General features: G+C 42.6%; 3 protein-coding genes across 5 annotated transcripts; 2 read left to right on the top strand and 1 right to left on the bottom strand.

Annotated features, from left to right (window-relative positions):
- Positions 1-629: 629 nt before the first annotated feature.
- Positions 630-12,568, bottom strand: rbbp5 (retinoblastoma binding protein 5). Of its 2 annotated transcripts, none has more exons than XM_061688743.1 (14): positions 12,448-12,568; positions 11,321-11,346; positions 11,064-11,236; positions 8,945-9,085; positions 7,654-7,816; positions 7,462-7,571; positions 6,057-6,176; positions 5,795-5,948; positions 5,644-5,715; positions 5,433-5,550; positions 5,108-5,177; positions 4,670-4,905; positions 3,520-3,744; positions 630-947 (listed from the first exon to the last, which is right to left on the bottom strand). In XM_061688743.1, exons 1-14 carry the CDS (start codon positions 12,464-12,466, stop codon positions 895-897), a joined length of 1,680 nt encoding a protein of 559 aa, XP_061544727.1. In that variant the 5' UTR covers positions 12,467-12,568; the 3' UTR covers positions 630-894. The 2 variants fall into 2 exon arrangements, with proteins under 2 accessions (XP_061544727.1, XP_061544728.1); XM_061688744.1 differs by having other exon boundaries at positions 3,667-3,744.
- Positions 12,569-14,463: 1,895 nt separating this feature from the next.
- On the top strand, positions 14,464-19,478 carry zgc:153675 (uncharacterized protein LOC768179 homolog). Its single transcript, XM_061687744.1, has 3 exons — positions 14,464-14,830; positions 15,820-15,907; positions 18,120-19,478. The coding sequence occupies exons 1-3, from the start codon at positions 14,822-14,824 to the stop codon at positions 18,407-18,409; spliced, it is 387 nt and encodes a 128-aa protein (XP_061543728.1). The 5' UTR covers positions 14,464-14,821; the 3' UTR covers positions 18,410-19,478.
- Positions 19,479-20,028: 550 nt separating this feature from the next.
- dram2b (DNA-damage regulated autophagy modulator 2b) lies at positions 20,029-25,320 on the top strand. 2 transcript variants are annotated; one of them, XM_061687970.1, is made up of 8 exons: positions 20,029-20,218; positions 21,535-21,691; positions 22,453-22,520; positions 22,718-22,872; positions 23,739-23,838; positions 24,157-24,239; positions 24,787-24,879; positions 24,943-25,320. In XM_061687970.1, exons 2-8 carry the CDS (start codon positions 21,561-21,563, stop codon positions 25,051-25,053), a joined length of 741 nt encoding a protein of 246 aa, XP_061543954.1. In that variant the 5' UTR covers positions 20,029-20,218; positions 21,535-21,560; the 3' UTR covers positions 25,054-25,320. The 2 variants fall into 2 exon arrangements, with proteins under 2 accessions (XP_061543954.1, XP_061543953.1); XM_061687969.1 differs by having other exon boundaries at positions 23,661-23,838.
- The last annotated feature ends 587 nt before the right edge of the window (positions 25,321-25,907 follow it).

Raw genomic sequence — 25,907 nt, 5'->3', positions numbered from 1 at the left:
ACTCCTACTTCCGCTTACCTTTTCAAAGTAAAGACCGACTTGCGTTAACGTCCGGATTGCTTTAAACATGTTCGACAAACATGTTATTCTTTTTACACATTTCAAAGGTATGGCCGTTAAATGCACGTGTAGTATATTTAAGAACATATACGGATTTTATCACAAATATTTGGTGACGCAAAACGCATCCGCTCGGACGCACACGCTAACTGCGTGAGCTTGACGCGTTGCTTTGATTGACAGGCTGACCGGCGAATCCGCGTCACTTAAGCCGCGGGGCGTGGCGACCACTCCTCTCTGATTGGTCACGGTCTTGTGTACGGACGGATCTTCCATGTTTTTCTTTTTTTTCTTTCTTTGTCATAATCCCGAAGTTGAAACGTCCAACTGATCATATGATCGATGAGTAATGTTTGTCCTCGCGGGGGATGAGCCCCCTTGTAAGTGTTTTATGATGAAAGGGAAGAACTGGGATTTACCTGGGATAATATGTCCCTGGAATAAATGATTATGTTCCGGTTGAACAGAACATCCTTGTGGAAATTGTCTATCAAATTATTGTAATGGGTGTAATTGGGTGGTTCGTTGACAGGCGAGTTTGACAAACTTTAACACACGGCTGCTGATGATTTATGAATCCAAAATGTTTTAATATATATAAAAACAAAAAAAGACATCTCACTCACACACACACACACACACGCGCGCACACACACTCACACACACACCGAGGACACAATTGTCTACGAGACGAACCGTACAGATGACGTGATCTCTACTGTTGGTGGGCCGGAGTTTCCCTCTTGTGACGGGGAGTGGAAAGAGCACGTTTTCTTGCTTGCTCACAGTCTGTACGCGACAGCGGGAATCTGCACATCCCTTTGTCTCGTCGCCTCAGTCCATGCCTCCTATGTCGTGCTGCTTGTACGTCTGAGTCACCAGCGTCCCTGCAGAGAGGGCCACACCACTTGTCAGGCACCCGTAAAACAGTGCGACTCAAAGCGAAGCAGATTTGCTCATGTAGCGGCCTGTAATCCCACACATAATATTGCCGTTTCGCAATTTGCAAATAATGGACCTATTTGTAGCTTGTTGGTCTTTTCATTTATACGTTGTGTTGTTTTTCACTGAAAAATTATTAGCGGCTAATTTTGTACTCTTTAAAACCCTGAAATGCCAGAAAAAATGCCGCCAAATCCCTGGATAACAGGAAAGTATTCATTGGTGTCAAAGAAGTACAGTTGTGCTGTAAGTCAATTCAGCTCTATGCTAACAAACAATGCGAAATGTGATAGACTCGGAGCATCTGCGTCACAGCGCTATAAGTTATAACACTCAAAGCAATGGTTATTTGAACACAAACGGAGGAGCAACACGTGGACAGACAACAGAACAAGACTTCCAGGTGAAAAACGACTGATATTGACTGATAACTGCCGAGTCAGTTGTGAAATTCTTCATGTGTCTGAATGTCTGTATTATATCGGCCCCTGGTGGCCAGGGCGCGCACACCAGAAGGAGGAGCACAATGTCTATTGAATGAAAGCAAAAATTGTGGCAAAAACAGTTTAATTCTATACATTCTATCTTATTTAAGGTCAAGCCTTGACGTTTCAAGCCCTTGTGTGTGACATTATGTGTGGCAATTAATCAGAGCACGGCGCCTATTTGAGTGGGAGGCCGCTATTTGAGGAAATACGGTAATTATCGCCACTCATGTTATTTCAGACTAAGGATACATTTCCGCGAAACACTTCTTAGGTGCACAAATGTGAAAAGAGCAGCAAGTTGTGTCTACTGTTGCTGACATGTAGAAGGAGACAAAGTGTTGGTTAAGATGGTGTTAGTCAACTGAAGAGGACAAAAGGGACAGGAAGTGAGCAGCACACCTAACAAGGCCAAAGGAGCGAGGCGGGAATGGGGAGCAGGAGGGCCAAGCGGGAAGTGGTGCAGCCAATCATCAATTAGTGCTGTTGTTGTTTGTTTTCAAGTCATAAAACCACAGTCTGGACACACAATGCATAATTTTCACTTGTAGAACAGTGACTTGGATGATGTGGGTAATTACGGAACGTTCACTGGACACTTTATTAGGTACACCTTCCAAGGCAGGGGTGTGCAAACTTAGGCAAACCCTGAGTGTTTTTTGTTTTGTTTTTTTCTTATCTGTAGCTGTGCTTTATCTATAAACAATGAAATTGACAAATTGAAATGGTGCCTTTGTAAGTGTTAATTCAAAGCGCTCAGTTATGTTTTGGTTCAAATCCTGTTAAAAGGGTGGCTTTTACTTTGTCACAGTCCGCTTGCATTGGGGCCAAGGATAAAGTATGCGGTTTGTGACTTGCATTACCACCACCTACTGGAATGGAGTGGAACAGGATGGGCTGGAACGTTATGTTTTCAAGCGAGTCAGACGGACAAATGTTCCCGCATTTGAAGTCATGAGATGGTGAATTATTATCATTAATGAAATGTCCGGTGACTCAGACTGTGACTTTCAACCAGGCAGAGTTCTCAAACTTTCGGGATCCAGGAAGCCCTTTCAGGGGAGACGTGTTTTCCAAAGAAACAACAACTAAACATAACTACCGTGAGTACGCTTTAAATGTCATAGGAATTACAGTAAAACGTTGCCTATTTTTGAGAAAATCTCATAAAATCATTTTTTGGTGTTGGTGGGGGGGGGGGGGGGGTGTTATGATTAAAGTTGTATTTTGTCTCGAAAAAACTTTCTTTACAAGAACAAAGATATTTTGCCAGGATTGAAAGTTGCAATATAGTCATATTTTTAAAGGGTAATGTTTTAATACTAAAGTCAAAGTTCAACAAGCGAAGAAAAGGTAATATTTGGACAAGTGAATTTCAAAAATACAACTTTATTTTTGTAAAATGACACCTCTTATTCTATATCAAAAAGCCCTAAATGCCAGAGGAATAAAAAAGTTGCCTATTTTTGAGGGAAATAAAAGTCGTAATGTTATGATAAATTAATTTTTTTTGGGGGGGGGGGGAAACAAAGATGTAATTTTATGAGAATAAAGTCAGTTTTTCAAGAAAATTAAAGTTGTAATCTTTACAAGAACCAGACGAAAACGCTATAATTTTTCTTTCAATTTAATTTTCTGTAATTCTTTGATGTATTACTCTTGTTGTCAGTTTCAAGTCATCTCAGTGACCATTGGGGGCTTTTCTTCCACGAACAATTTTGTGCACGTGTGTACGTATGCGCTGGTACTATATGTACATGACATATATTTTGAAATGCAATCACAATTGATTGTTGTTATTATTTACGTTGTGTTGTATTACTTTGACCCCAGTTTGAGAACCACTGCTTTCGAGACCCGATGGCAGATTGCGGTGGTTGTTGTTGTTGTTGTTTGGGCGGGGTGGGGGGGTGGGGGTGGTAGCAGCACAGGGGAGACAGGCTGAGCTGTCAATCAGCGTAGCTTAGTGGCGCAGGACCAGCAGGACCAGCACAGCGCCGCCTGTCAGCATCAGGGGCAATGGCACGCTTACCTGTGGCCAGGCCCCCCTCTGCCCTGCCCTTCATCCCTCCTCCTCCTCCGCCTCCCGGGCCAGAGCTGCCCAGGACCTCCATGGCGAAAGACGGCCGCTCACCCCCCCTGTAGGGCTTGGGCCTGAAGGGGAAGTCTTTGTCTTTACCTTTGGAGCCTTTGGGCCGGCCCGCCGCCTTCTTCTTTGACTTGCCGTCCCCCTTCACGCCCAGTAGGGGGTGCACCTCTGGAAGAGAAAGCAATCACACAACTCCACATGAGGAGGATTCACACCATGACTTGAAACGGTACTGCTGTTTTGTTTAGCAACAGAACGGTTGTCTCTTTAATGTTAAAATATTATCAAAAACAATCATTTTTAAAAAAGATCTATAGATACACAAACACGTTTCCGTGTGGACAGGGCCGTAGGATTGAATGGAGTCAGAGTTCCACGTAGCGGATAAACAGCACGAGGACATCATTCTGCGCGACTCTGACACTTAACAACATTAACTGTTTTATGAGAACTGCAGCATATATCAGCATTTAATTGTCAAAACTCTGGCCGATGACTATTTTGAAAAGGTTTAAAATAGTCTTCCCATGGGCTCACCACCTTTGGGAGGGGCAATAGGGGTTGGGTGCAGTGCGAGCTGGGCGGTGACCGAAGGCAGGGACCTTGGCGGACCTTGGTGATCCGATCCCCGGCTACCAAGGGCTCTAGGCACGTGGAATGTCGCCTCCACACACGGCTTGGGCTCTGGTACCGCGGTACCGGTCCTCTCGAGAGGGATCGGACTCTCTTCCATTCTGGAGTTGCCCACGGTGGGCGGCACCGAGCAGGTGCGGGTATACTCATCGCCCCCCGGCTCGGCGCCCGTGCGTCGGGGTTCACCCCGGCGGACGAGAGGGTAGCCTCCCTCCGCCTTCGGGTGGGGGGACGGGTCCTGATTGTTGTTTGTGCCTCTGCACCAAACAGCAGTTCAGAGTACCCACCCTTTCTGGAGTCCTCGGAGGGGGTGCTGGAGAGCGCTGCCGCTGGGGACTCCATCGTTCTGCTGGGGGACTTCAATGCTCACGTGGGCAATGACAGTGAGACTTGGAAGGGCGTGATTGGGACGGTATTATTTCTTTGTTGAGTGGTTGGATTTGTGGTTCATCTTTCTTACCATCAACCGGCACCCCCTGCAGTTCGATGTTGGTAGTGCGTGCCTTCTTCTTGGCCGGGCCGCCCTCGGATGACCCCGGCCGCTGCTTCTTGTCACCGCCCGCCTGCGCCTCCTCAGCGGCCCCCGCCTGGGGTGTGGAGTCTGGCGGGGGGCCAAAGGGGTTCTCCTCGGGGTCTTCCACCTCAGGGGCGATGGGAAGGTACAGCAGAGCCTTGTAATCCTCCAGCTCCTCATCACTGCGGGAAACACATCAAGCTATGAAAGGAGGTGTGTATGAAGGTTATACAACTTCAAATTGAGATATTTGGGCCTCGGCAGACGTCTGCATTCCATCGACTGCCAATCCAGTTGCCACTGAAGCTGCCAAAACGATGGTGTCATGCGTACTGAAGTTGCTGACACCGTTGGGCCAATCAGACGCCCCGACGTCTCCCTCACCTACTGCAAAAAGCCACGATGGGGTCCACCGTGGTGACGTCCACCTCCTCGTCCTCGGCCGCGTCCGCACCTGCCGCAAGTTAGAACCGGTGAGAGCGGTCAGCTACACATCAATCAATATGTTTCAATGATGGGACACGTGCAAATATGATCAGAGATGGCGGTCGCTCGCATTGCGACAGGTGGAGACTGCCGTCAAAAGTAGTCGCCATTATCAGGGTTTTCCAGTATGTCAAATTTAGAGGCGGCCACCTCAGCTTAATTTCAGGCCACCTGTGGCAAACGGTCTGACAGCATGAAACTTTTGGTCTGGTGAGCGTTGTACCCGTCTGCTCCGGTTCACTCTTGTCCTCGTCCTCGATGTCAAACTCGGACTCGCGCTCCTCATACTCGACGTTCTCATCTAGCTCTTTGAAGTCCGGCGCAAAAGCGCTCCAATTTTCCTGATGATGGAAAACAGACAGATAGACAGTTTGGCGTTTCAAATCGAGCGGCCGTTCCGGGGCCGTGCGGGAGCCGCTTTCATCCTTACTAACCACTTGGTTCTGGGCCCAGATGGACACCACTCCGCTTGAGATGGAGGCGATGATGGGACGCACGGGATGCCACTGGACATTGGAGGAGAGGAAGGTCACATGACTGTCGTGTAAACACTGTGCAGCAACACAACGTCCGCGAGGTCCTCACGGCCACGTCCAGCAGCAGCTCCCCTCGGGTGCCGTGCAGGATCTTCACCAGGTTGCCGATGCTCTTCTCCCAGATATAAAGGGCGTGCTGGCGGGCCGAGCCGGCCACAATGTACTCGCCGTCCCCGGAGAAGCAGCAGCGCTTCCACGGAGTCCTGGACGGCGGGAACACAACGGCGGCGGACGGTAAGAGAGAACAGTTTTACGTCACCCGAGGAACTTCTGGCACGGTAACAGTCACGTTGAGGCGGTTCAGGGCGCACCTGTTGACCAGGTCTTGGAGCTTCTGCATGGGTTCCGGCTCACCGTCGCGCCCGCAGGTCAGGATCTCCCTGCCGTCGTACACCCGAATGATGCGGTCCGCCGTGTTGATGAGGAAGCAACTGCGAGGTGAGACGAGCGGGAAAAGGAAACTAAAGCCATGTTGAAAAAGTTACATTTTACATTATTGTTGGGTAATATTGTGCTTCTTGGTTTCACTTATATTTATGTACAACCCCAATTCCAATGAAGTTGGGACATTGTGTTAAAAATAAATAAAAACAGAATACAATGATTTGCAAATCATGTTCAACCTACATTTGATTGAATACACTACAAAGACGACATATTTAATGTTCATACGGATAAACTTGATTGTTTTTAGCAAATAATCATGAACTTCGAATTTGATGGCTGTAACACGTTCCAAAAAAGCTGGGACGGGGTCATGTTTACCGCTGTGTTACGTCACCTTTTCTTTGAACAACATTCAATAAACGTTTGGGAACTGGGGACGCTAATTGTTGAAGCTTTGTAGGTGGAATTCGTTACCATTCTTGCTCGATGTGCAGCTTCAGCCGTTCAACAGTCCGGGGTTCTCCGTTGTCGTATTTTACGCTTTATTTACTTATTTACTGTGTATTTAGTCATTGAATTTGTATTGTTTTTATGCATTTAAAATTATATTTTATAAGGAATTTTTTATTTTGTACATATTTTTTTTTATTTTTCATTTAAAATACATCCTTTAGTCCTTTTATTTGTTGCTATTTATTATATACATTTACTAATGTTTTCTTTTTGTATTTTCTCCCATCTACAATCATTAAGAAACTCAAATCATTTTCACAATCATCAATCAAGAAAATGTGCTTAAACTTAAAACTCTAAATAACCACAAAAATATTATATTGCAATATGTAATATTATTTTTTGTTTATATATCTAGGTATTTTTATTTTTTATATTTATAATGTGTATAATTTATTTATTGGAATTGTGTTACTATAATTATTACTAAATATATGAATACACAGACAAAACAAACAAAAATACAAAAAGACATACAATAAAACAATTACAACTAGAAATTAAAAAAGAATAAAAAATAGTTCGAACACCCAATGGTGTGTCCTCCCACCTACCTTTGCATACATTTTTTTTTACATTTTTATATTTGTACAATAACATATTTGTGTATTTCTAATGTATTTGCATTTGGATTAAGTATAACAATTATTAATATTATTCATATATATTTTTCAAAAATAATGTGAAAATGTGTTCATATATATTTCAACAGAAATACAAAAACACAGGTTCGAATAAACATAAAACCCAGAACTAGAAATAATTCAAATGACATGAAAATACATTTTCATGTCATTTGATAACGCGTCGTCTCACCTGCCCTTGCGTGCAAATTCAATGGATTTGATGGCAGTCGTGTTGCTGGTGCCAGTGGTCACTCGGAATGACGCCACCAGGTCCTGAGTGTTCGTGTTCAACACCAGAATCTGCCCCACACATTTATCTTTCACCAAGTCTGTCTAAATCAACACTTCAACGCAACCACGCGTACTGCCGCCGCTGGCTGACCTTTCCTTTGGCGTTGCCGGTGTAGATGTACTCGCCCCGCCTGTCGAAGGCCGCCACCACGTTCAGATCCGAGTCGTCGTCCACGGGCAGGACCACGTGTTTGGAGTCGGACAGGGTGAGCAGCACCGGCGCTGACTTCATGGGACACACCAACACTTTGTCCCTACGGAACAAGTGTGTGTGTATAGTTGTGTTGGGAATGACTCCCTGTTCACTATTTCAAGTAGTACCGCCTCGAAAAACACTTTAGAGGTCCAACAATTCATCGATTGACAACAAGTGGAATATTAAATTAATCTGCAACTACTTTTGCGTTGTGTTTTGCATTGTGTGTTAGCATTAAGCTAGTGGACTTTTGTCCTGCTGCATAGTTTGTGATGAAATTTTCTGTTGCTTAAAGGCTTACCACTACCACAACATTGATGCTAGTTTCATTAGCCCGTCTATGGCCTTTTACATTGTGCGTTAGCATTAAGCGAGCCTACTTTTGTGTTGTTGCGCAGTTTGTGTTCAAATTTTCTGTTGCTTGAGGTTTAAAATTACCGCAACATTGATGCTAGCTTTGTTAGCTCGTCCATGGTATTTTGCATTGTGTATTAGCATTATGCAAGCTGACTTAAAAAAAAAAAAAATACTGTTTCGTGAACACAATGAAGGGATTGTTTTGTGGACTTTTTGTAATCCAGTTGTTATTGTTTTTCTTTCAAAACAAAAACAAAAAATATGAAAATATGTTGCAAATTCAGTATGCGTCTATATATAGTCTCAAATCTTACATGTATTCCATTAAAATTTATATTCTCTTCAAATTACCTACATGAACCAAAAATGGTTATGTATATATAGAATAGAGACATATTTATAGTTTAGGCCACTCTAGGTACATACGTATCCTTATTCCCATTTAGTTAGTCTCCTTTAAACTATTTGTATGCTTTTTAGTGCACTAGATAGTCAACTCGGCGGCACGGTGGCCGACTGGTTAGCACATTTGTCTCACAATTCTAAGGCAGATGCCTGTGTGGCTTTTCTCCGGGCACTCTGGTTTCCTCTCACATCCCAAAAACATGCATGGTCGGTTGATTGGCGACTCTCAATTGCCCGTAGGTGTGAATGTGAGTGAAAATGCTTGTTTGTTTATATGTCCCCTGCGATTGGCTGGCTACCCGTTAAGGGTGTATCCCGCCTGTCGCCCAAAGATAGCTGGGATAGACTTCAGCCCGCCCGCGACCCGCGTGAGGATAAGCGGCTTCGAAAATGGATGGATGGATACGTAGTCAACTATACTTACATGTCTCTGGGGTGACACTGCAGCTTGAGGATGGGCGAGGGGAAGCGGAAGCGCTGGTCGCAGTCGCCCGTCAGCACGTCCCACTGTGACACGATGTTGTCCGTGGACGCGCTCACCAGCTTGTGGCCGTCTCGACTCCAACTGGACACATTTCATTTTCACTGTTTTTTTCCCTCCCAGCAGGTTTTGTGCCAGTATTAAGTATTCCTTAAATTCCACAGAAATACTACAAATTAACATTTTTTTCCTTTACACATAATGTGAAAATAAGCGTTTCCTCTTGGAAAAATGTCCCTTTTGTCAAAACGTATTTAAACATGAAACTTATGTTGTATTGTACAACATGTTAAATGTTCAACAATTTAACATGAAAGCCAGTCACAGAGGTATTTTATTTATAATTATTACAACATAAGACAAAGATAATGACATCCAAACAAACATTCAACAAAAACAATTTTAAATAAAAAAATGGGCCCAAAAAAAGTCAATTTTTCTGTGTTGCAAGGTTTGACAAAAACTACAGGACAAATTATTATAAAACATTAAAGCTAAAATCCACAACTTTTTGACTAAAAAAAAAAATAATATTTTCAGCCAAGCCATCGACGAGAGTCGATGACAAAATGCTGATTAAGGCTATCAGCTTCTGAGACATCTTGCTATATTTTGCAATATTTATTTTTATATTTATCTTATACATTCCCGCGAGGATCACTCTATGGCGCTCTAAAATGATGTAGCTGAAATGACGTATTTGACCTCCGAACCATATATGGACAGCGCGCAGGTGGACTTAGCCACAGTCAAAGGAGAAAGCACGCGGGGTCGGAAGGAGGACGAGGAGTCCAGACAAGCATTTAGCCTCCATCTTCTCCAAGCGACGAAGGCTTTGTTGTAAGGCTGAATCCCAGCGTTAGGGGGGGCCAGAAATCGAGGATTATTGCTTACAACGACAAAAAGAAGTTATTTTGAGTTATTATGTATATATTTTTTTTTAATATGGATCAGCCGATGAACCAGTTTTCCGAATTTTCATTGTACCAAATAATATCGGCACTGGCCTAAAAAAATATATTTTATGCATATATTATTAAATTTTTAAAAAAGTCTCAGCGCCCTTTGCACAATGGTCATAGCACCGGACTATTGCAATATTAGTCATTCGAACTGCTCTAAGTGCTAGAGGACTCTGCATCTTTTTGCACAATTGTTTTTTGTCAATGTCTTTAAGTCTCCAAAGTGTTCTGTCAATTGACCGTCTGTCGTACTAGAGCGGCTCCAACGACCGGAGACAAATTCCTTGTGTGTTTTGGACATACTTGGCAAATAAAGATGATTCTGATTCTGAAATTATGTATTCATATTCTTTGCATTTTATTTCATCTAAAATTGATCTAAGACACTAAAATTAACCAATAGTTCAATTTATTTTACGTTTGAATTTCAGCATGTTCCTTAAATTGGAAACATTTTTACAAAATACAGATGTATATGAATATGAATTTTATGTTTTTAAAACATTTTTTAAAACAACAGCATCAATACAAAATACTTTACATAAATATTCAAATCAAAAATAAAAATGTATCTGGAAACACAGTATCGATATAGTGTATATACCGTATGAGCCAGCTGGCTAGCCGCTTGACAACGGCCGGCTGGATGTCACTTTGTACCTGGAAACGTAATGTTTCTTGCAAAAGCATTCATGCATTTCAGTGACAGAGACTCTCCATGCTTTGCTTTTTTCAACCCCAGGTTCATATTAAATTAGAGCTATTTTAATTCTTATTGTAAAACACTGTATTGGCTTGACGGCGGGCGGCTGAACGTCGCTAAGTAACCGTAAACGTCATCTTGGCTGTGAAAAGTCATGTGATACGATTTTTGATTGGCCGTCACATCTGCGACGTTGCCACGCCATTCACCTGCGCTTCAAATATCGACTCGCAGCAAAACTAGCCGCCGACCGTGGTCCACCCATGACAACTAGTTGCAAAACCCCGCACACTGCGCAACATTTCAGTCAGCTCGCTCGGTGTGCAGCGGGTTTACGATTTTTACACTATATTGGCACTAGAATAACTGGGGACTAGTGTGTGGTTTTGTGCCTCACCATAAGGAGCAGACGGGGTGTATGTGCGCGCTGATGATCTTGGCGATGCCGCGCGTCAGGAAGTCCCAGATGACGATGCGGCCGTCGTTGCAGCCCACCGCCAGGAGGGTCCCCCAGCGGTTGAAGGTGCAGGTGAGCGCCATGCTGATGCAGTCCAGCGTTCCATCGGCCTCCTGACAAACGCAAACAAAACGGGAGCTCAGCCTCGGTTACGACCGCGTACATTTTTGCAATAGTTGTCTGTGTGTTTGGCTTACCTCTGGATAGTTCTGCCCAAATGATTCTAGGGGTGAAAGAAAAATAAGGACATAATAAGCATGGACACACATTAAAGGGGATCGAGTCTGTTTAATTCTTATTCCACAAATGCAGCACCAGTCGGAATGCCGAGTTTAGATTAGTGGTGGCACATATGTGGTCTTACCAAAAAAAAATAATAATAATTAATACAACTTGGGTTTAGTTCCCTTTAAGGAGTTTCACAAGAGGATGATTACAAAGTGTAAATTATCAAGACAAAATACTTTATATTCGCTAAATCAGAATCATCTTTATTTTGCCAAGCATGTCCAAAAAACTAACAAGGAATTTGTCTCCGGTAGTTGGAGCCGCTCTAGTACGACAACAGACAGTCAATTGACAGAGAACACTTTGGAGACATAAACACATTGACAAAAACAGTCACTGAGCAAGAAAGGGTTGCTAGTTATCTGCTAATGCCGGTACAATTGTTTGTTTGTTTGTTTGTGACAATTGTGCAAAATGATGCAGAGTCCTCTAGCACTTAGAGCAGATTGAATGACTAATAGATAAATTGTCACAGCAGTTCTTTGTATTGCATGCTGAAATTTGAAAGCAATTATAGACATTAAAATAATGAAATTTGAAAGCGCTAACTAATGAGGATAATATACAAAGAAAGTAGTTGCAATGTAAAATTTCCAAATGCAGCAAGTGCCTTCACTGCCAACCAAACTTTTAAAACGAGGGGACAATAATTTTAAAACCCTAAATTTCACACTTGAAATTTTGGGATGATGCATACCAAAGAGATTTAGGCTTAACGGAGTGCATTTGACATATGAAATACTGAGATTATAACTGTACATTTAATTTGTTAAACGTTTAAATGTGATAACAACAAGCGAGGCTAACGTTAGCCTTACCATGCACACTCCGTTTACATTATTCGTATCAAGTAGGACTGTTATTTAAGCAAGCATATCATGGGCGAGTGGTTGTAAAGTTGCAGAAAACTCATCATTTGTGTCATTTGAACGCCACTTAACTTGCTAGGCTAGCTCACCATGCTAACCACAACAAACACATCGCAATGACGAGGAAAGACGTTCACGTCAAACGAGTAAGAGTTTTCGGTATTTACCGAGCAGTTCAAGATTCATTGTTGGCCGAACAAGTTGATTTTAATGATTATATTTCCTTCAATTTGTAGTCGTATTTTCACATCAGTTGTTTCGATCCGGGAGACCCGCCGCCGACTCTTCAGCAAGGACCCCAAACAATGCGACCAAGCATATGCCTGAACTAAATACAACCACATAAGCAACTAATAAATAGCGACCAATTGTGTCCAAATTTCTCTCTTTTGCTTTGCAACTGATGATAGTAAATAATGTGACTTTATTAATATTTCGTCAACTTTTTAGTCGCATTTTATTTCGTCTTGATTCTTCCGGAGAGGCCAGAAAGGACCCAAAACAATGCGACTAGGAATATGCCAGAACAGAATACAACCATCGAGGAGACAGGAGACTGTCGACCGACCGACACATTTTGATACTTTATGATTTAATTACAGCCAGTTTATTCATTTTAATTCATCGATTGCGAATTTTCTGTTGGTTTTTAAAGTTTGATTTAACAATTTAGAAAATACAAACAGTGTTGATAACATCTTAACATAAATGCCGAGGGAGCGTAGCCATATGACGAGAAATATATATATATATTAGATACACTAAGTAAATCAGATAGTAATAAAATGACATAAATAAATTTAGAAAATATGTATCTTAATGTAGTGGGAAATTTCTTCAGAATATTATGGCATGACTATTATTTGGTCTTTAAATTAATTTACTTATGTCGATTTCAAATTCAAGTCCAAATGTTACATGAATCCTAAAAAAAAGTGAGGCTGGAAACGATGAGATCATAAAAGTGATCCAAAGATGTACATCCTTTCAAAATGGATTCTTTTATTGGGTATGAGAAGAACACACACACACGGTCTGCGTGTCTCAAAGTTGCTTCCAACATCCACGTGCTGCACTTGACCTTTAACACAGTCTGACTTTTCTGGCTTCACTCTGACTGCCTCGATTGAGGCAACACGTTTGCTCAGTGCGGGTGATGTGGAGGATCCGGAGTTGGATCCTTCCGGAGACCAAGTCGCAACGCCCCCCAAGTCACTTTCTGTCTTCACAATAAAGGCCGATCAAATTGGGAAAAAAAATGGAAAAAGAACTCGCCTACTTTTTTCTTCATGATATTATTCAGATATACAGTTATACAACTGTGTAGATTATTGGGCATGATGTAGACACTGACTTGTTTTATGGCTTCTTGGAATTCAGTCACAATCACACGCAATAGTTGGGACTCGGTGTGGACATTGTACATCGTCTTGGCACATCGCATTCATATGACCGAGACGAGGACACTTCCATATGGACAAATAACCCAGCTATACATGGGTTACGTATGTTTTGGTTTTGGTTTTTGGTTTTAAATTGAAAACGAACCATGTGAGACATTGCGATTAAAAGCCCGTGTTTATCCCGAGGATGGTCAACAAACAGTTGGATGAAGTCTACGCTTTTCAAATTAACTATTAATAATTGATCTCGCAAATGGATACATTCTGAATTTCTTGCACATTGTACTTTTTTCTTGTTTTTTTGCTTTTATAACAGAAAAACGGCTAAAATTGATAGTTGATCTCTGACAATAATTTACTCAACTATATGCAATACTTCGGTCTACATAATCATGATCACAATCTGATTTATTGGCCAAGTATGTTACAAGACACAAGGAATTTGTCTACATAAGTCATTTTAAAACAAAAAAGAAAAAAAAGCAACAGCAAAATAATTACATATTTATGAAACTACACATGAATTTGTTAATTCGTTGTTTTCTATTGATTCCAATTGTTTAGTTGGCTTATTTTTGAACTCTTTTAGATTATTTTCTTTTATTGGTGTTGTTGTTGCACAAAACACCAATAAAACTACTTAAAATGTCTTTTCCAACCACGACTTAACTCGAAAAATGACTGATTCTAACGTTAATAAAAACAACCAACGAAAGACACTATTTTATTGTTAAGGATCTGAGCGGAAGTAACGTGCGTGCATGTGCGCGTGCGTGTTTACGTGCGTGGCGCCACGTCGGCAGAAGTGCAGAAGAAGACGCGAGGAAGAGGAGAAAAAGAAGGCGAAGAAGAAGAGCAAAAGAAGAAGAAGAAGAAGAAGAAGAAGAGAACCGGCGGTGTTGGTGGTCCGTGCGTGGCGCTGCCAGCGAAGCGAACCTGCGGGGAGAGAAGACGCCCTGACGCGCCACGTTGATGAGCTCCGGAGAGGCCCGAGCAGCAGCGCAAAGCAGGCCGGCCACGGTGAGCCGCTTCCGGCTTGGAGCTCGTCGTTCGTCCCGGGGGCTCGAGAGCGTCGGAGGCTGCACGACAAGCTGGTTTCAAGTCTCAAGTTTCAAGTTTGCGCTGTGACAAAAGCACAATGGTCAAGGTAACAACACGCACATTCCGTACTTATATTCTTCGTTTTAGATGATTATCAATGTACTTTTACTTTTTACTGTGACGAATATGCAATTTTCCTTTTTCAAGGTCTTCAGAGGTTGTTTTTTTTGTTTCTTTTTTTTTTTTTCTCATTTGGTTTTTGTACTCCCTGCAAAACTTTACACTGTTCTTTATTAAATGTATGTCATGAACGCATTTTTACATTTTGGAGAGGTGCGTGAATGTTTTTGTCTTCTTTTTCCCCCCCAATGTCTTTGAATGTTTTTTTTTTTTTAAATTACTATTTAATTTTGGAACCTGCAAATCTATTATTTATTTATTTATAGCACCGTTTATACGTGGCAAATATTATTCCCCCCTCGCTACCTTTTTAAATTGCAGATCTTTAGAATGTTCTTTAAAGTCTTTGTACTGTATATTTGTTGCTGTCTTTTTACCATTTAGTTTTTAGGCTCCTCCAATCTGACTGTTCTTTGTTTTTACAGTATTTATATGGTCAAATAGCTACACTCATCGATAGCTGTATAAAATAAATAAACCTACACAGTATATTAAAATATAACGATAGAGGTGAAAAAATATATATTTTTTTCTTCCTAAACTGCCTGTAAATATTTAGAATGCTCTGTCTAAGACATACTTTTTAAATATACAAGTGTTTACATACATACAACAGATGGGCATAATAACCGATGCATGTTAAATTGATGCTTCATTAATCAAGTCCCAACACGATTTGAGTCCAAATGACGCGCAGGAATTGGCTGCAACCTGCAGAGGCGCTGTCGAGTCACTCGACCGTTTAGAAGGTGGTTTACCCAGAATGCAATGGGTACATTCGCCGAGTCCGCCCGTGTCATAAGACCGTGACGCCGTTGAGAGTAAATGTTACAAGAACTGTTGGCCAACGTGTAAAATGAGGATTTCAGCCATCCAAAAATAAAGTTTGTCAAACCAAATCCCATTTTCCTCCAGAATGTGAATAACGTCAACGCGGAGCCCCAGCCCGGGACCACCCTGGCCTCGGATCCGACGGAGCCCGCCGGCAGTGAGCCCGCAGGGGGTAAGCCCCCGCCGTTCCCGGCGGAACACGGCGCCATACGTGTTCGCATGTCGCCGTTTGCAGCTTGTGCGCGCGATATGTTTATTTCTCAGTCTGTTTGTGGCGCTCAAAATGTGGTTCGTCGAAGAATGCGAAAGTACTTCAAAATTGTACGAAGAATTACACTTTGTTGTTTTTCAAACAACCACTTTAGATAAGTCTGTTTATCTTACTGCTAACAAGCAATTCAAAACGCAGTAGGCGGGCTAGCGAATAGTATCGGTGTCGCGTTGGTATAATTTGGTCACAAACGGTGGAGCGACGCCGGACGTCACTCGCTCGGCTACCGACAATTTGTTGACCTTCTTTAGTTTTTCTACCGCAAAGTGCCATTTTTTTGTTTGTTTTTAACTCCTTGCCAGCCAGCTGTTTTCGAGCGTTTTGACTAATCTTTCAAGACGCACACAAAATATTGCGTTTTGCAACATCTCTTTTGGCCAAACCTGCCAAAAGAGATTAGTTCTCCTGTTTTCACCAGAAAAAGTTTGCGTCTTAGCTTTTCTTTCTTCCGTTAGTCGTGAGCAGCAGAACGCCCCTACAATTTTACAGATTGATTGATTAGATTTTTTAAATTCAAAAGGTGCATTGCCATACAGTTGGTTAAAAGCTAATATTTGACCAACAAAAATCCAGCCACCCCCTTGCCTGAAAAATGGTTTGTTCCACCTAATCCTTGGCGCCTCTTCACGACTCCGTGCACAGAGCAATGCGCTATGCGTCCTTCCAGTCACGTACTGTACAGTCGAAACGATACTTTTACTCTGTTTACAATCATCTACATGCCGCTCACTACTTTCATTTATCAAAAATTGCGTGCGCGATCCATTTTTAGACTTTGGTTTTCGACTTGCGCGCCGTTGCTCCGATCCGCCCCGCTTACCACGGCGACGTTTGTCTCGATGTCGCCTACTCCAGCGACACAAGAAAGTCACATGCCCGCACCCAAAGTCTTCTATTGGGCTTCGCGGGCCAATCAAAGTGGGTCGTGTTTACGTTACGGACGACGAAAAGCAACAGCTTTAACGTGCAGCGTAGTTTTGTCGCTGGCCAAAATTGTAACTTGAGAAAACACCTTGCAATTGTTTTGGCAACATTAGCACTATTTTACGGTCACAAGTAACTGTAAAACATGCATCTTGTTCTTTCTCTCACGCACACCCTTTTATCAAGAAGTCCGGTCAGCAAACAGCTTCTTCGTTCAGTCATTTTAGGGGATAAAGCAAATAATGTTTCTTGAAGGCCATATGCATGCATGCATGCATGTTGTTGATTTCCTCAAAAGTAAAATGGTGGCAGCTGTGTGCGGGACATGATTTTGAATGGGATGCGTTACTTCTGAACACATCCACATGCCAGTTATAAGAGGGAGTACATCCTTGTGCCACCAGATTTATTTTAATTGATTTGATTCAAACTTGATTTAACCCTGTAAAAGCGCAGTTAAAACAGAACATCTCTTGTGCAATGGTGACCTGGCAGCGAGTTCAGCGAGTTCAAGTCCAAGTCAGTCATATTCAAGATTATTTCTCAGAAATATACCCAAAAAAAATCAGTTGAGTTGTACGAATTCTATTTTGCATTCATGGTGGAAAAAGATTTCTGTCAAAATTCTTTGGCAACACAAAAACGTACTTTCCTGTTTTTGTAATCTGCCTGCTTCGCTACATTATGGCGCCGTTTAACAAGTGCCAACAATATAGTACCAGACTATTTTTTTGGGGGAGTTGAATTTGCCTTAATGTATTTCATAAAGATTTTATGTTTTAGATTTAGTCATACGGTTCAGCAATATCTGAATTTGCACATTCATATTTTTTCAGTTACTTTTATTTATTTGAGGTTCATGCTCATTTTAAACACACAAATCAGAAGTGACTCAGTACTTTTTCAGCGAGTAATTATTTGGAGGACTACTTTTGACTTTGACTTGCGTCATCTTCTTGTCAAGTAAGTGTACTCTTACTTGAGTACAATATTTGGCTCGTGTAGCCCCCCCCCTGCCAGTGGCTAATTTCTAACCCCCAGCCAAATTTTTACATAATCCAACAGAGAGAACAAACAAACACCAGTAAGTTTTGTCGCAAGTGTTTGTTGGGGGTATTGTATTTTAATTGTTTTTTTCCTTTTTGGCGACGCCGCTTCATTCCCGTGTTTGCTTTCTGTGGCTCGGCAGACTCGTCCAAGGACCACGCGACGGCGGCGCAGCCCGGCGCGGTGTGGCGGGTCACCGGCGGCCTTTTCAACGTCACCAAGGGCGTGGTGGGCGCGGCCGTGGGCGGCGTGGCCTGGGTGGGCGGCAAGAGCCTGGAGATCACCAAGTCGGCCGTGACCGCCGTGCCCGCCGCCGGCGTGGGCCTCGTGAAGGGCGGCGTGTCGGCCGTGGCGGGTGGCGTGTCCTCGGTGGGCTCCGCGGTGGCCAACAAGGTGCCCTTCGCCGCCAAGAGGAAGGACAAGGCGGAGTGAAGGCGACCGCCGATGCAAACTTTTCCAAGGGGTCCGAGTGATGCGTCTTCCTTCCGACGCATCAGATGTTCAATACGCAAAACGTGTACCATCGTCAACTTGACGCCAGGTGGCTCGCACAGACGGGAATCCACGACCGGGTGGCTGTGTTGATCCATTTTGTGTTTGCGATGCCGACTGTTCTCCGCAGCCCACACGCAATCCAACATTTCACTTTTTTTTTTTTTTTTTTTTTTTTATTCCCCCCCCCCCTCATTTGTTTTGTTTGCTTTGTCCGGTTCAAAAGTCATTCGCAATTTCACGCTAAGGAAGCGCCTCGTGTCCCAACTACCGAGGAGTATTTGGGCCACGCTGACCAGGAAATAAATGCAAGTCGGAATAGTCAACTTGTCAACTTGCAAGAGACAGTAAGACTTTTTTCTCCCCAAAAATTATTGAAAAAATAACCTTTGTAAAAACATCTGGATGTTTTCCTGAAAGTACATCATTTTTCATAAAATACTACCTTTTATCCTGGGGAGGGGAAAAAAAATATTTTTTTTACCCCTGGAAAAATAAACCTTTAAGATTTATCGAAAAAACGTTAACATGCAGCAACTTAACTTACATTTTTTCTTGAAAAAGTTCAACTTGTCTAAACAAAAACATTTGACCTTATTCTTATTACATTCCACCATTATGCTTTTTTTTTTTTTTTTCCTTCTGTTTTTAGTATAGGCTTTAATACGTCTTTGTACACAACTGTCTTGTTTGTTTAAAGAAAACTCTATACGAAGCTGTACACTCCACAAATGGACAATTCCAGAAGTGTGTTTTTGTTATATTTTCCACATTAGATCTAAAAAAAAAAAAAAAGGAGAGAGCGAAGTAAAAGTGCCTGATCGGTCCGTACAATCTGAAGTGTAATCTCGTATTCATCAAGTGTGCTGTCTGTTGACGTTTTGTACGACATTTCGCGGTGGCGCGACACTGGGAGTGAGCTGGCTGGAGTTGTTGCCCTCGACGCTCAAGTGTGGGAATTTGTGAATCTTTAGTGTTTTTTCAATATATCAATAAAGTAGTTTTGAAAGGGAAACACAGCCATTGTCTCATTTATTGCATCTCAGTGGTCACGAGGGAAAACCGCAGGCATTACCCGTCAGCTTTTATTTCATCCGTAGCACTTGTCCTCATTAGGGGTCAAGGGTGAGCTGGACTCGATCCCGGCTGCAGAGTCCAATCGGGCCTGCCGACTTGCCGCTCGTGAGCGCAAATTGACAAACAGCCAGTCACCATTTCATTCACAACTGTAGACAATTTGCAGTCTAAAATGAATTTTGGGGGAAGCCAGAGAACATTGTAAAGTACACCAAGGAAGGCTCCCTATAGAATGTAAAGGAACAAATAGGCCATAAAAAACACTTACGTTCTAGAAGTAAAACAATTTCCATCAAAGGCAAATGTAATAAGATTTGACGCTTTCTTTTACTTCTCTTTACGAAATCGTTGAGTATCGAACAACAACTGTTTTTCGTGGGAATTGAAACAAAGTGAAAAGAGTTTTCGTATATTTCGTCTCCAAAGGCGTACCGTAGACATTTGTGAGGGATTGGCGCATGCGCAAAACGCTTGTTCGGCGGCGCGCATGCGCGTTGGCTCAACCACGACTGAAGCGAATGCTTCCTGTTTGGCGTCGTTTGCTTTGAAACAATCCGACACAAAAGAAAAAGAGTCAAGTCTGAATTGACGCTCCAGCATAAACTGCACCAAAGTTTGCGTTTGAAATGAGCTGCGCCGATTGCTGTGGACGATTTGACTCGCTTGAGTGACGTGAGTGTCATTAGGAAATTGGACATGTCGTAGATTAAAGACGCGAAAACACGACGACTGTCTGCGAGCAAAAGCGAAAGTGATTTATTATGAACGTTAGCGGTGCTGAAAAGTTCGCCGGGTCGCGTCTGCTTCTCCGCCCGATTCAGAAACGATATAAATATGATTATAATGGACTTAATGTAGTTTGACGGTCTTAAATGAACAGATTGTTCTGTGGAGTGTGGCAATTATGTGTCTTCCCTTGACCGTTGAACTTTCGTTTCGACTTTTTCCCTCTCGATTATTTGACAGGCCATCAGACATTTTTTCTCTCACTCTAATAAAAGAATGATACGATGATTCAGTAGCTTCTTGATTTGTCACGGAAGTCTCATGATCTCGTTTTTTAACTGCGCCCACTAATTAGTCATGGCCCAATGTGTATGACGTCACATGACTTATTAGGCGCGCACACGTATACGCAGAAGATATTTAATACTGCACAAATTTATCATGAGCACTGTCAGAGAGGTCATAATTGAACTATGTTCATTATTTTGAGTGTTGGAGTCTACCGTGCTGATTTGAATAGTGTGATGATTCTTGATTTAAAAAAACAAAGTGCTAATAAATTGTCAGGCATCGTTTATGAAGGTCTCTCATGTTGTTTTCAAACAATACCACAAAGATGAAAAAATATGAAATTATTCAAAGAATAAACTGAAAGTTTAAAAAAAAAAAAAATACAACAATATAGTTCATCAGGTTTTCAACAGTGGAAAACACAGTTTAATTCTTCACATTTCTTCTATTACTACTTGTAATTTTGTTAGATTTTTCTGTAGATTATTTCCAGAAGAATTAATGAAATGGAAGGAAGAGGGGGCCCACTCCACATTGCGTTTATGAAAAAATGTGCTAAAACTAATATGCTGCAGGTCAACATCGGATTGCATCATCATCAAGGATTGGCAACAAATTAGCGTATTACAACATAGCACATTTTTTAAAATTGAATGTTACAAGATGTCACACTTTTTTTTTTTTTTTTTTTTTTTTTTAAAAAGGACAAAAATTCACAGGACGACTGGTTAGCACATCCGCCTCACAATTGTGGGGACCGGGGTTCAAATCCCTGTTCTCCCCGTGCCTGCGTGGCTTTTCTCCGGGCACTCCGGTTTCCTCCCACATCCCAAAAACATGCGCTGGTAGGTTCATTGAAGGCTCTAAATTGCCCGCAGGTGTGAATGACCGCAACAGTTGAATAGGTTGAAGGACGATTGGTGCAAACTGAACAGTATGACAAATGCGTTTGCGGTTGTCGACACTGACAGGACCCAAAGGAGCGCAGGAGGAAGCGATGTGGTGGTTCCAGCAGGGCCTGAGCTTCCTGCCCGCCCTCCTGGCGGTCTGGACGGCGGCGGCCTTCGTCTTGGCCTACGTCACGGCGGTGGTCCTGAGGCACGTGGACCCTCTGGTGCCCTACATCAGGTGCCCGCTTTCAGCCGAGTCAAGTCTTGCATTCTATGTGCACCGTGTACAGTGGTGCCTTGCATTGGCCACCAGGGGGCAGACTTAAGCTATTAGAGGAGTCACAACTGATCGATCCTCCAATAATCGACAATTACTTTGAGAAGTGATTCATTGTTTAACTTATAATTGTCCAAATCCTCTGATTTCAGCCCTTCAACGGGAAATATTCTCAAATTTCAGTCATCATCCATGAAAGCAGACTCAAAATAAGATAATTGCAAACATCTGCTTTTACTTTGGAAAACAGCGATCGACATTTTTGCCGACTTTCAGACCAAACCAGTAACTAAATCCTAATAAAGTCATGGCAAAAAAGAATGTCAATTCCATCTATTACGGAAATGATCTTTATTTGCAGCCGTGGTGTGAATAATGTGAAGTTGAACTTGAAGGAGCCTCAGGAGCGGATATGAAACTAGTAGCCATTCCTTGGCATGAATCAGTAGCCGAGAAGTAGCTCTCGCTTTCAAAAAAAGGTCACGCCCTCTCGGGAAAAGCGGTCGCTAAAACGCGCTAGCCAGAATGCGGCGGCGTGCTCTCGTTCTGGTGTTGTGACCAAAAAAAAAATGCGACCAGGACTTCATCTGGGCGCTATAGTTAGTTTTCAAATCATCAAATTGGATTTGACATTTGTTGACAGTGACATGAATGTAGAGCGCCGGTCCGAGCTCTACAGTTTCGACTTGTAATGAAGGAAGTCTCTTGCGCTTTGTTTCCAGCGACACGGGAACGATGGCACCGGAGAGGTGCGTGTTTGGCATCATGCTGGATGTGTCGGCCTTTTTAGGTAACGCAAAAACAAAGACACAACCCTTTGTTTCCCCCTCCCTCCCTTTCACGTGTTATCTGTCTTACTAAAAAAGACTTGACAAAAAATGACGATGGTGTTTTTGGGGGGACTGCGACGGATGAATGGCATTTCCACGGGTTTCAATGAGGAAAAGCGGCAGCTCTCGATCGTGTCGTCGCGCGTCTTCTGTTCAGGCATGGCCACCGTGTACGTGCGCTACAAACAAGTGGAGGCGCTGACGGGCGCCGATGACGCCGACGGCGGCCGGAGCGTCTCCAGACTGAACCGCTTGGGGCTGCTGCTGGGCCTCTTCAGCTCCATGGGCATGTGCGTGGTGGCCAACTTCCAAGTAAGTAGTTCCATCATCACTAGTGCACTCTACGACGCTCGTGGATCTTTAGGAAAGAAATACTCGAGTAAAGTACAGACAACTGAATCGTGTACTTAAGCACGGTAACGTGATATACTGGTATTTTCCCGTGGGAGGGAATGGAAATGCCATTTAGCTGTTCCAGCGTTCCCCAAAACATGTATTTTAACGAGGGCTCACTCTGTTTAGAAAAACATACAGTAATGATACACTGTAATTAGGTCGAATGAAAAAGAATTGAAGCGTTTTTGGCACATTACATGAATTGAATCTGCCTGCCTTCGCCACCTGGGGGCAGTATAAGACAGACATACAGATATTGTGTTCATTGAGGTGTTATGAATCCCTCGGGATGCAGCCAGCCCATTATATTGCAGTGGGCGTGTCATAATAATGGCCAACTCCTCCACCTCATCACTACAGCACTAATATTGTTTTGTTATTATATGTGACTGTGATAACTGCTATGTCATCTGTCTGTTTATGTTAAATCCGTTGCTGAAAGGGATAAAGCACTGCAACATAGACGCTAATTAGCATGAAGCTAGCGGGTCATTTCTTTGGTTGTGCAATTCTCTGTTTTATGTTGAATGGAAAGTAGGAGCGGCATTAAACAGCTTGAAGCCTCTTTGAAAAAAAAATCTCCAACATTTTCCAAACTTCTGCTTATGAGTTCTCAAGTCTGCGCTCGCAAGTCAAAGCAAAACCATCGTGCGGTCATTCGTATCTCGAGGCGCCGCCGTATTCGTGCATTTGCGTGTGCGCAGAAAACGACGCTGTTCTGGGTTCACCTGCTGGGCGCCGTGCTGACGTTGGGCGTGGGCGCTGTGTACATCCTGGCGCAGACGCTGCTGTCGCACCGCATGCAGCCCCGCGTGCACAGCAGGAGGGTCTTCCACGTCCGCCTCGCCCTGGCGCTCTGGACCCTCGCGAGCATCGTCGCCAGTATCCTTCAAAGGGACCATCACACGTGGAACACACGTACAGTGGCCCCTGCATATGCGCACTTCGCCACCTGTGCGTGGATTGGTTTTCTCCAAATTTGTTCCCATTTTACCTTGACCTATGGTAGATCCCCACTTATTTTTGGGGTTTAAAAAGAAAACCCCAAGGAAATTCTAATGGGTGTCAATTATTCGCGGTTGGGCGCTAATGGCGGGGGTCCACTGTAGGTAGTGAAAGACGTTAGACGATGAATGGATGGACGCTCGTGCCTCGGCGGAGGTCTTCCTGCCGCCGTTTGCCTTAAGCTCCGCCTCTCAGTGTTCGTGTCGTCCGTCGTCATGTACAGCAGCCTGCCCGGAGTGGACGTCGCCCGCAAGCTGCACTGGACGCCCGGAGAGACGGTGGGTGGGTGGATGGCGTTCTAAAATGTTGCTCAAATGTAAAATTGTTTGTTTTTATTGAAATAATAATATAGGCCATACATTTCAGCCTAATTTACCAATTATTTTATATAATAATACAAAATGTAAAAGGGTTTAGTGGACTTTTAAGTATAATTTGTCATGCTCAGTTTTATGTTGTTGTTTATAATTATAATGATTTAGCCAATCGTTTAATTAAGTTTCAGGCTCATTTTTTAATTTTGATAGTTTGCTTAACCAACCAATTAATAAAATAAGTCTACAGTTTTTTTATTTGACTAAGATAATTGTCAATGCTTATTGCTTGTCATTAAATTGATTTAATTATATCGAATTTAAACAAATCTTTTTGTGTAAAATTTAGTGCAATCATTTTTTTTTTATTGGATTATTAATTACAATGTATTTATTTCATGAAATAAAATTGTTTTATTTACACCGAATCAATCAAATTCAAATTGACCAATTGTAAGGAAAATATGCCCCAAATATGAGAGGATTTCGGTGGAAACGTGCGTGTGCGCAGGGCTACACGGCTCACATCATCAGCACGCTGTGCGAGTGGTCGCTGGCGTTTTCCTTCATCAGCTTCTTCTTGACGTTCATACGAGACTTCCAGGTAGGCGCCCTCGCTCTCGTCTCCGCCCGGCGTTTCCCCTCACGTTTCCGTTGTTCCCCGCAGAAAATTAACCTCCGAGCCGAAGCGGACGTGCAGTGCCGCCACCTGTACGACCGGCCGCCCCGGAGCTTCGCCGCGTCCGAGTCGTCGCCGCTGCTGCCGGGAGACACGTAACCCCGACGAGTACCCAAAAGGAACACCACCACTAACACAACTTTTACAAGCACTTTTTGTACTGTTTTATAACACCACCTACAAAAATTATTTGTTGGACAGCGAGCGATAAGTCGGAACCGCTCAAGAAGTCGGCGAAGTGGGCCTTCACTTTCCGACAAAAATTGTCTGTAGGAAATAATGGGAATGCAAAAATAATCTGCATGCTGTATGACAAAGTAAAATAAAATTAATGTACTCACCCTTTGAGGACACTTGGGAAAATGATTTTGTCGTTTGGTGGTTAACTACGTATGGTCTTCGTCATAGCAAAATTTTAAAAACAATTGTTGGAATAAATCGACTAGATGCTCACTGAGCTCAAGTCTCACCGGATTTGCGGGTGTCAAAAGTGATCGGTTGAGCTGTTTTTCTTTTCTTTTTATAAACCAATGTAAAAATGTCAATTATTTTACTAGTAATGTTGAAAAAAAATAAATAAAGCATTGTAAGAATTAAAACTACTTTAACACTGATGCTGATTCAGATAACTGATTAATTGGCAGATTCATTTGAAAAATATATAGTGAATAAAATGACTTCTTTTTGGTCCCTTAACACTTACAAAGATGTGAATTACAGGCAGAACATTTCATTGTTTTACAATACTTTGTCCGTAAGTTTTTAGATCAGAAAAATTGGCTTTTTTTTTTTTTTTTAATTGTTGTAATTTGAGGGGGGGGGGAGAATCTGCCAATTTTTGCTAATTTGAAAAGGGCTAAAATTTGCCGATTAAATCGGCCGGCCGATCAATTGGTCAAGCCCTCATTAAAACACACAGAAATACAGTAGTTATTGAAATGATTGCCTTTTAC

The sequence above is a fragment of the Phycodurus eques genome, chromosome 10 (assembly GCF_024500275.1).
Source record: "Phycodurus eques isolate BA_2022a chromosome 10, UOR_Pequ_1.1, whole genome shotgun sequence".
Lineage (NCBI taxonomy): Eukaryota > Metazoa > Chordata > Actinopteri > Syngnathiformes > Syngnathidae > Phycodurus > Phycodurus eques.
The sequence above is the reverse complement of the archived record's forward strand: the minus strand, read 5'-3'. Positions and strand labels throughout refer to the sequence as shown.

Bases quoted from the DNA above. Each gene is read 5' to 3' on its own strand.
- rbbp5 (XM_061688743.1), bottom strand. The intron at 5,551-5,643 runs GTTAGTAAGGAT...TTCCATCATCAG, and splicing joins TCTGGGCCCAGAACCAAGTG to GAAAATTGGAGCGCTTTTGC. The intron at 4,906-5,107 runs GTGAGGGAGACG...TGTTTCCCGCAG, and splicing joins ATCGTGGCTTTTTGCAGTAG to TGATGAGGAGCTGGAGGATT.
- zgc:153675 (XM_061687744.1), top strand. The intron at 15,908-18,119 runs GTAAGCCCCCGC...GTGGCTCGGCAG, and splicing joins CGGCAGTGAGCCCGCAGGGG to ACTCGTCCAAGGACCACGCG.
- dram2b (XM_061687969.1), top strand. From the start codon at position 21,561: ATGTGGTGGTTCCAGCAGGGCCTGAGCTTCCTGCCCGCCCTCCTGGCG. The intron at 22,521-22,717 runs GTAACGCAAAAA...TCTTCTGTTCAG, and splicing joins GGATGTGTCGGCCTTTTTAG to GCATGGCCACCGTGTACGTG. The intron at 24,880-24,942 runs GTAGGCGCCCTC...TGTTCCCCGCAG, and splicing joins CGTTCATACGAGACTTCCAG to AAAATTAACCTCCGAGCCGA.